Here is an 11,371-nt window from a genome sequence, read left to right as displayed (position 1 = left end):
AATAAATAATTTATTTTTTATGACATGTAATCTTTGACAAATGTAAACATATTCCTACATAATTCTAAACATTTTCATTTAATCTGTAACAATATTTTTGTAACTAAAGCTTAAAGAAAGCTCTTAAAATATGTAACGTTGTTATAACAATATTTTCTTTTTATATTCTATTATTATTAAAAATTTAATAAAATTTACGTTTTGGCTCTTACATCACAGATTCGGATTTATTCTCACATGCATACATAATATTCATTTCCTTTTGAAAAACAAAAATTTAAAGATCATATTTAAACAAAAATATTACTTTATAAAACGATTTCTTAGGAAACTATTTAATCTTCAAAATAAATATTTATTCATTCAGTTAAATACTATGCTTTCAGCTTTTAAAACATTAATTTAACTATTCGACAGCCATATTTTGACTAGCTTGTTTGTTTATCTAAACTTTCATCTCATTCATTCTCTACAGTTCATTAGTAATACAAATACCTGTAAAGGAGCGTTTACTGTTTTGCATCATTGAATTGGTTTTTTCGTGGTACATGTTCAGCTCACTTTCTTTGGCATATAAAGTCGGAAGATAATATCCAAAATAAAATTTTTCACTTTTTAAAATGACTTCCTTTAAAAAACATTCATTTCGATGAACTGTAACATTATAACTACCTTTTCTTACAGGGGAATATACAAAAAGATCACATTCACTGAAACCGCTGACATATATTTGTACCTGACACTGTGTGTAATACATATGAGTCTCCTTTAAAATAATATGATCTTTAACAATAAATTTCAAGTAAGACACATTGGCTTTCTTCCTCTCAAAGTCTATAATAGGTTTTTTCGCACAAGTAATAGGATGTTTATATTCGACTACTCCATTGATGCAGTTACTTTTTAAAGCAACACCATCTAAACTCATGCACAGTCAAGGACTACGCAAGCTTAGAATAAGGCCAACTTTGAGAACCGAACAATGGAACAAATGTTCATATAATTGTTTAGCTGAATTTTCATGCTTGTTTCCATACTGTGTTGCAGCTGATTTAAAATATTTTGGATTTAACATTTCTGCAACTAAATCAGTAATGGCTTTTTTGCATCTAGTTTTAATACGATGCACATTAGTACTTGCAGAAATTCTAACTGACCTCTCATCAAACCACTTCTGACACTTAGCTTGTAATACGGTATCACAACATGCATTGTAAATATCACATTTTTGTCTTACCACATATTTTTCATAAAACGCTTTTAAATTATCACAGAGAATATATTTATTTGAATAATACTCATAATTTTCACATATGTTAAAAAATGCTTTAACGCATTTCTTAATATTAGTATCATCATTTTCTCTTGAAAGATTTTCTTCAAATAGATTTAATAATGATGATACAACAGACTTTACTGCACTCTCTACTTTGTTTTTTGTACTTTCACTTAAAATAGAATATAAAGTTGATGGACCTTGTAATTCAGTAATAGATAAGGGAACAGACTCAACTTTTGTTATATCTGGTGTTGGTGGAAACATTTCTGAAAAATATGCTCCTTTCGAATACTTCACTTGAATAAATTGACGAATGCTAGGCTTTCCCCATGTCTGTTCACTATCAGTTTTTGTTAAGCTGGCTTGCTTATTGATATAATAAATCAATGGTGCAATGTGTTTGCATCTCATGCTTTGATTATACAAACAGGTACAAGAGACACTGGTAACTTCTCGATTATTATTGATCTAAATATAAATATTCACTCACATCATTATCACATATGGTTAAAATTACATGTATATAATTATAAATAGATGTATTTTTAATTACTTATAACTGAGTTTTATACGCAGGTAATGTCACTGAAGTTAGTCGAATAATATTTGCTTTTATTAGATAACTTAGCCCATTTTTCCTGTACTCAACAACTTCCCGAACATGCTCAGCTTCTGCTAAAAGTCGACCCTTTTTCTCTGTTTGAGGCTGAAATAGGATTTTATGCTCAATTTTTCAAAATCCAGTTTTTATGTAGATGTCCATTTTTATTAGTTTACTAATCTGTAACAAAGAAATATATATATATATATATTGAATAAAAATTACTGTAAGCATATTATAAGTGAATAGATTATTCATTACATCTTCCTGCAAGCATGCTCTACATGCCACATAGTTAACAAACATTATTTATCCTTTTGCGAAACAATGGGGAGTGAAATTCTAGGGACCACCCAATGTTCCTCCTATGAGCTTTCCCAGGGCTCTCTAAAACTGACCCGATACCTTCTGACCATATTTTACCCTCTCAACCAGCCTCTAGTTATTTTTATCGAGACTTTTCTCACAAACAGGCCAGACAAATGGGCTCACGTGCTAAACAGAGTCACGGTGTGAAGTAAGATTGTCAAGAAGCCATTGATGCGCTCGATACTTTCTGACCATATTTTACCCTCTCAACCAGCCTCTACCTATTTTTTCGTGACTTTTCCTCCCTCAAGCAGATCAGACAAATCATTCAAACTCTAGCTATTTTCTTCTCGAGACTTTTCTCACAAGCAGACCAGACAAATGACTCCACATGCTAAACAGAGTCACAGCGTGAAGTCAGATTGTCAAAAAGCCATTGATGCGCTCGTAAATTTTAAGCTGCACTCAGGATGTATCCTTAAGATGCTAGTATTCCCAACCCAAGTAATAATGAACGTTCCCCAGGTGAGCCACCCTAGTCCTATATAAGTACTCAATGACCCCAGTTCAAACACCCTAGTCCTATATAAGTACTCAATGACCCCAAGTCAGCCACCCTAGTCCTATATAAGTACTCAATGACCCCATGTGACCCACCCTAGTCCTGTATAAGTACTCAATGACCGCATGTGACCCACCCTTGTCCTATATAAGTACTCAATGACCACATGTGACCCACCCTAGTCCTATATAAGTACTCAATGTACCCATGTGACCCACCCTTGTCCTATATAAGTACTCAATTACCCCATGTGACCCACCCTAGTCCTATATAAGTACTCAATGACCTCATGTGACCCACCCTAGTCCTATATAAGTACTCAATGACTCCATGTGACCCACCCTAGTCTTATATAAGTACTCAATGACCCCATGTGACCCACGCTAGTCCTATATAAGTATTCAATGACCCCATGTGACACACCCTAGTCCTATATAAGTACTCAATGACCCCATGTGACCTACCCTACTGCTATATAAGTATTCAATGACCCCATGTGACCCACCCTAATCCTATATAAGTACTCAATGACCCCATGTGACCCATCCTAGTCCTATATAAGTACTCAATGACCCCAGGTCAGCCACCCTAGTCCTATATAAGTACTCAATGAACCCATGTGGCCCATCCTAGTCCTATATAAGTACTCAATGACCCCAGGTGACCCACCATAGTCATATATTAGTGCTCAATGACCCCATGTGACCCACCCTAGTCCTATATATGTAGTCAATGACCCCATGTGACCCACCCTAGTCCTATATATGTACACAATGACCCCATGTGACCCACGCTAGTCCTATATAAGTACTCAATGACCCCATGTGACCCACCCTAGTCCTATATAAGTACTCAATAACCCCATGTGACCCACCCTAGTCCTATATAAGTACTGAATGACCTAATGTGGCCCACCCTAGTCCTATATAAGTACTCAATAACTCCATGTGACCCACCCTAGTCCTATATAAGTACTCAATGACCACATGCGACCCACGCTAGTCTTATATAAGTACTCAATGACACCATGTGAACCACCCTAGTCCTATATAAGTACACAATGACGCCTTGTGACCCACACTAGTCCTATATAAGTACTCAATGACCCCAGGTGACCCACCATAGTCCTATATTAGTGCTCAATGACCCCATGTGGCCCATCCTAGTCCTATATAAGTACTCAATGACCCCAGGTGACCCACCATAGTCCTATATTAGTGCTCAATGACCCCATGTGACCCACCCTAGTCCTATATATGTAGTCAATGACCCCATGTGACCCACCCTAGTCCTATATATGTACACAATGACCCCATGTGACCCACGCTAGTCCTATATAAGTACTCAATGACCCCATGTGACCCACCCTAGTCCTATATAAGTACTCAATAACCCCATGTGACCCACCCTAGTCCTATATAAGTACTCAATGACCTAATGTGGCCCACCCTAGTCCTATATAAGTACTCAATAACTCCATGTGACCCACCCTGGTCCTATATAAGTACTCAATGACCACATGCGACCCACGCTAGACTTATATAAGTACTCAATGACACCATGTGACCACCCTAGTCCTATATAAGTACACAATGACGCCTTTTGACCCACACTAGTCCTATATAAGTACTCAATGACCCCATGTGACCCACCCTAGTCCTATATAAGTACTCAATGACCCTATGTGACCCACGCTAGTCCTATATAAGTACTCAATGACCCCATGTGACCCACCCTAGTTCTATATAAGTACTCAATGACCCCAGGTGACCCACCCTAGTCATATATTAGTGCTCTATGACCCCATGTGACCCACCCTAGTCCTATATATGTAGTCAATGACCCCATGTGACCCACCCTAGTCCTATATATGTACACAATGACCCCATGTGACCCACGCTAGTCCTATATAAGTACTCAATGACCCCATGTGACCAACCCTAGTCATATATAAGTACTCAATAACCCCATGTGACCCACCCTAGTCCTATATAAGTACTCAATGACCTAATTTGACCCACCCTAGTCCTATATAAGTACTCAATAACTCCATGTGACCCAACCTAGTCCTATATAAGTACTCAATGATCCCATGTGACCCACGCTAGTCCTATATAAGTATTCAATGACCCCATGTGACCCACCCTAGTTCTATATAAGTACTCAATGACCCCATGTGACCCATCCTAGAATTATATAAGTACTCAATGTCCCCAGGTGACCCACCATAGTCCTATATTAGTGCTCAATGACCCCATGTGACCCACGCTAGTCCTATATAAGTACTCAATGACCCCATGTGACCCACCCTAGTTCTATATAAGTACTCAATGACCCCAGCTGACCCACCCTAGTCATATATTAGTGCACTATCACCCCATGTGACCCACCCTAGTCCTATATATGTAGTCAATGACCCCATGTGACTCACCCTAGTCCTATATATGTACACAATGACCCCATGTGACCCACGCTAGTCCTATAAAGGGACTCAATGACAACATGTGACCCACCCTAGTCCTATATAAGTACTCAATAAATCCATGTGACCACCCTAGTCCTATATAAGTACTCAATGACCTAATGTGACCCACCCTAGTCCTATATAAGTACTCAATGACCCCATGTAACTCATCCTAGTCTTATATAAGTACTCAATGACCCCAGATGACCCACCCTAGTCCTATATTAGTGCTCAATGACCCCATCTGTCCCACCCTAGTCCTATATATGTACTCAATGACCCCATGTGACCCACCCTAATCCTATATATGTACACAATGACCCCATGTGACCCACCCCAGTACTATATAATTACTCAATCACCCCATGTGACACACCCTAGTCCTATATAAGTACTCAATGACCCCATGTGACTCATCCTAGTCCTATATAAGTACTCAATGACCCCAGGTGACCCACCCTAGTCCTATATTAGTGCTCAATGACCCCATGTGACCCACCCTAGTCCTATATAAGTACTCAATGACCCTATGTGACCAACCCTAGTCCTATATAAGTACTCAATGACCTATTGTGACCCATCCTAGTCCTATATAAGTACTCAATAACTCCATGTGACCCACCCTAGTCCTATATAAGTACTCAATGACCCTATGTGACCCACCCTAGTCCTATATAAGTACTCAATAACTCCATGTGACCCAACCTAGTCCTATATAAGTACTCAATGATCCCATGTGACCCACGCTAGTCCTATATAAGTATCCAATGACCCCATGTGACCCACCCTAGTTCTATATAAGTACTCAATGACCCCATGTGACCCATCCTAGAACTATATAAGTACTCAATGTCCCCAGGTGACCCACCATAGTCCTATATTAGTGCTCAATGACCCCATGTGACCCACGCTAGTCCTATATAAGTACTCAATGACCCCATGTGACCCACCCTAGTTCTATATAAGTACTCAATGACCCCAGCTGACCCACCCTAGTCATATATTAGTGCACTATCACCCCATGTGACCCACCCTAGTCCTATATATGTAGTCAATGACCCCATGTGACTCACCATAGTCCTATATATGTACACAATGACCCCATGTGACCCACGCTAGTCCTATAAAGGGACTCAATGACCCTATGTGACCCACCCTAGTCCTATATAAGTACTCAATAAATCCATGTGACCACCCTAGTCCTATATAAGTACTCAATGACCTAATGTGACCCACCCTAGTCCTATATAAGTACTCAATTACCCTATGTGACCCACCCTAGTCCTATATAAGTACTCAATGACTCCATGTGACCCACCCTAGTCTTATATAAGTACTCAATGACCCCATGTGACCCACGCTAGTCCTATATAAGTATTCAATGACCCCATGTGACACACCCTAGTCCTATATAAGTACTCAATGACCCCATGTGACCTACCCTACTGCTATATAAGTATTCAATGACCCCATGTGACCCACCCTAATCCTATATAAGTACTCAATGACCCCATGTGACCCATCCTAGTCCTATATAAGTACTCAATGACCCCAGGTCAGCCACCCTAGTCCTATATAAGTACTCAATGAACCCATGTGGCCCATCCTAGTCCTATATAAGTACTCAATGACCCCAGGTGACCCACCATAGTCATATATTAGTGCTCAATGACCCCATGTGACCCACCCTAGTCCTATATATGTAGTCAATAACCCCATGTGACCCACCCTAGTCCTATATATGTACACAATGACCCCATGTGACCCACGCTAGTCCTATATAAGTACTCAATGACCCCATGTGACCCACGCTAGTCCTATATGAGTACTCAATGACCCCATGTGACCCACCCTAGTTCTATATAAGTACTCAATGACCCCATGTGACCTACCCTACTGCTATATAAGTATTCAATGACCCCATGTGACCCACCCTAATCCTATATAAGTACTCAATGACCCCATGTGACCCATCCTAGTCCTACATAAGTACTCAATGACCCCAGGTCAGCCACCCTAGTCCTATATAAGTACTCAATGAACCCATGTGGCCCATCCTAGTCCTATATAAGTACTCAATGACCCCAGGTGACCCACCATAGTCCTATATTAGTGCTCAATGACCCCATGTGACCCACCCTAGTCCTATATATGTAGTCAATGACCCCATGTGACCCACCCTTGTCCTATATATGTACACAATGACGCCTTGTGACCCACACTAGTCCTATATAAGTACTCAATGACCCCATGTGACCCACCCTAGTCCTATATAAGTACTCAATGACCCATGTTAGCTACCCTAGTCCTATATAAGTACTCAATGACCCCATGTGACCCACGCTAGTCCTATATGAGTACTGAATGACCCCATGTGACCCACCCTAGTTCTATATAAGTACTCAATGACCCCAGGTGACCCACCCTAGTCATATATTAGTGCTCTATGACCCCATGTGACCCACCCTAGTCCTATATATGTAGTTAATGACCCCATGTCACCCACCCTAGTCCTATATATGTACACAATGACCCCATGTGACCCACGCTAGTCCTATATAAGTACTCAATGACCCCATGTGACCAACCCTAGTCATATATAAGTACTCAATAACCCCATGTGACCCACCCTAGTCCTATATAAGTACTCAATGACCTAATTTGACCCACCCTAGTCCTATATAAGTACTCAATAACTCCATGTGACCCAACCTAGTACTATATAAGTACACAATGATCCCATGTGACCCACGCTAGTCCTATATAAGTATTCAATGACCCCATGTGACCCACCCTAGTTCTATATAAGTACTCAATGACCCCATGTGACCCATCCTAGAAATATATAAGTACTCAATGTCCCCAGGTGACCCACCATAGTCCTATATTAGTGCTCAATGACCCCATTTGACCCACGCTAGTCCTATATAAGTACTCAATGACCCCATGTGACCCACCCTAGTTCTATATAAGTACTCAATGACCCCAGCTGACCCACCCTAGTCATATATTAGTGCACTATCACCCCATGTGACCCACCCTAGTCCTATATAAGTACTCAATGACCTAATTTGACCCACCCTAGTCCTATATAAGTACTCAATAACTCCATGTGACCCAACCTAGTCCTATATAAGTACTCAATGATCCCATGTGACCCACGCTAGTCCTATATAAGTATTCAATGACCCCATGTGACCCACCCTAGTTCTATATAAGTACTCAATGACCCCATGTGACCCATCCTAGAATTATATAAGTACTCAATGTCCCCAGGTGACCCACCATAGTCCTATATTAGTGCTCAATGACCCCATGTGACCCACGCTAGTCCTATATAAGTACTCAATGACCCCATGTGACCCACCCTAGTTCTATATAAGTACTCAATGACCCCAGCTGACCCACCCTAGTCATATATTAGTGCACTATCACCCCATGTGACCCACCCTAGTCCTATATATGTAGTCAATGACCCCATGTGACTCACCCTAGTCCTATATATGTACACAATGACCCCATGTGACCCACGCTAGTCCTATAAAGGGACTCAATGACAACATGTGACCCACCCTAGTCCTATATAAGTACTCAATAAATCCATGTGACCACCCTAGTCCTATATAAGTACTCAATGACCTAATGTGACCCACCCTAGTCCTATATAAGTACTCAATGACCCCATGTAACTCATCCTAGTCTTATATAAGTACTCAATGACCCCAGATGACCCACCCTAGTCCTATATTAGTGCTCAATGACCCCATCTGTCCCACCCTAGTCCTATATATGTACTCAATGACCCCATGTGACCCACCCTAATCCTATATATGTACACAATGACCCCATGTGACCCACCCCAGTACTATATAATTACTCAATCACCCCATGTGACACACCCTAGTCCTATATAAGTACTCAATGACCCCAGGTCAGCCACCCTAGTCCTATATAAGTACTCAATGAACCCATGTGGCCCATCCTAGTCCTATATAAGTACTCAATGACCCCAGGTGACCCACCATAGTCATATATTAGTGCTCAATGACCCCATGTGACCCACCCTAGTCCTATATATGTAGTCAATAACCCCATGTGACCCACCCTAGTCCTATATATGTACACAATGACCCCATGTGACCCACGCTAGTCCTATATAAGTACTCAATGACCCCATGTGACCCACGCTAGTCCTATATGAGTACTCAATGACCCCATGTGACCCACCCTAGTTCTATATAAGTACTCAATGACCCCATGTGACCTACCCTACTGCTATATAAGTATTCAATGACCCCATGTGACCCACCCTAATCCTATATAAGTACTCAATGACCCCATGTGACCCATCCTAGTCCTACATAAGTACTCAATGACCCCAGGTCAGCCACCCTAGTCCTATATAAGTACTCAATGAACCCATGTGGCCCATCCTAGTCCTATATAAGTACTCAATGACCCCAGGTGACCCACCATAGTCCTATATTAGTGCTCAATGACCCCATGTGACCCACCCTAGTCCTATATATGTAGTCAATGACCCCATGTGACCCACCCTTGTCCTATATATGTACACAATGACGCCTTGTGACCCACACTAGTCCTATATAAGTACTCAATGACCCCATGTGACCCACCCTAGTCCTATATAAGTACTCAATGACCCTATGTGACCAACCCTAGTCCTATATAAGTACTCAATGACCTAATGTGACCCACCCTAGTCCTATATAAGTACTCAATAACTCCATGTGACCCACCCTAGTCCTATATAAGTATTCAATGACCCTATGTGACCCACCCTAGTCCTATATAAGTACTCAATGACCCATGTTAGCTACCCTAGTCCTATATAAGTACTCAATGACCCCATGTGACCCACGCTAGTCCTATATGAGTACTGAATGACCCCATGTGACCCACCCTAGTTCTATATAAGTACTCAATGACCCCAGGTGACCCACCCTAGTCATATATTAGTGCTCTATGACCCCATGTGACCCACCCTAGTCCTATATATGTAGTTAATGACCCCATGTCACCCACCCTAGTCCTATATATGTACACAATGACCCCATGTGACCCACGCTAGTCCTATATAAGTACTCAATGACCCCATGTGACCAACCCTAGTCATATATAAGTACTCAATAACCCCATGTGACCCACCCTAGTCCTATATAAGTACTCAATGACCTAATTTGACCCACCCTAGTCCTATATAAGTACTCAATAACTCCATGTGACCCAACCTAGTACTATATAAGTACACAATGATCCCATGTGACCCACGCTAGTCCTATATAAGTATTCAATGACCCCATGTGACCCACCCTAGTTCTATATAAGTACTCAATGACCCCATGTGACCCATCCTAGAAATATATAAGTACTCAATGTCCCCAGGTGACCCACCATAGTCCTATATTAGTGCTCAATGACCCCATTTGACCCACGCTAGTCCTATATAAGTACTCAATGACCCCATGTGACCCACCCTAGTTCTATATAAGTACTCAATGACCCCAGCTGACCCACCCTAGTCATATATTAGTGCACTATCACCCCATGTGACCCACCCTAGTCCTATATAAGTACTCAATGACCTAATTTGACCCACCCTAGTCCTATATAAGTACTCAATAACTCCATGTGACCCAACCTAGTCCTATATAAGTACTCAATGATCCCATGTGACCCACGCTAGTCCTATATAAGTATTCAATGACCCCATGTGACCCACCCTAGTTCTATATAAGTACTCAATGACCCCATGTGACCCATCCTAGAATTATATAAGTACCCAATGTCCCCAGGTGACCCACCATAGTCCTATATTAGTGCTCAATGACCCCATGTGACCCACGCTAGTCCTATATAAGTACTCAATGACCCCATGTGACCCACCCTAGTTCTATATAAGTACTCAATGACCCCAGCTGACCCACCCTAGTCATATATTAGTGCACTATCACCCCATGTGACCCACCCTAGTCCTATATATGTAGTCAATGACCCCATGTGACTCACCCTAGTCCTATATATGTACACAATGACCCCATGTGACCCACGCTAGTCCTATAAAGGGACTCAATGACAACATGTGACCCACCCTAGTCCTATATAAGTACTCAATAAATCCATGTGACCACCCTA

The 11,371-nt window shown here is 41.2% G+C and overlaps 1 protein-coding gene across 1 annotated transcript in view; it reads left to right on the top strand.

Moving 5' to 3' along the window:
* The first annotated feature begins 2,570 nt into the window (after positions 1–2,570).
* LOC136777824 (uncharacterized) overlaps positions 2,571–11,371 on the top strand; it is a 181,900-nt gene continuing 173,099 nt past the window's right edge. The window contains exon 1 of the mRNA XM_066734414.1: positions 2,571–2,714. Within this exon, the coding sequence (XP_066590511.1) occupies positions 2,571–2,714 (144 nt within the window). The remainder of the gene's footprint in view (positions 2,715–11,371) is intronic.

Source organism: Prorops nasuta, unplaced genomic scaffold, assembly GCF_024137725.1.
Source record: "Prorops nasuta isolate Cenicafe-Biocafe unplaced genomic scaffold, Cenicafe_Pnas_1.2 PNAS00012, whole genome shotgun sequence".
In the NCBI taxonomy this organism is placed as follows: Eukaryota; Metazoa; Arthropoda; class Insecta; order Hymenoptera; family Bethylidae; genus Prorops; species Prorops nasuta.
Note: the sequence above shows the minus strand (reverse complement) of the source record. Positions and strands in the feature narration are given on the sequence as shown.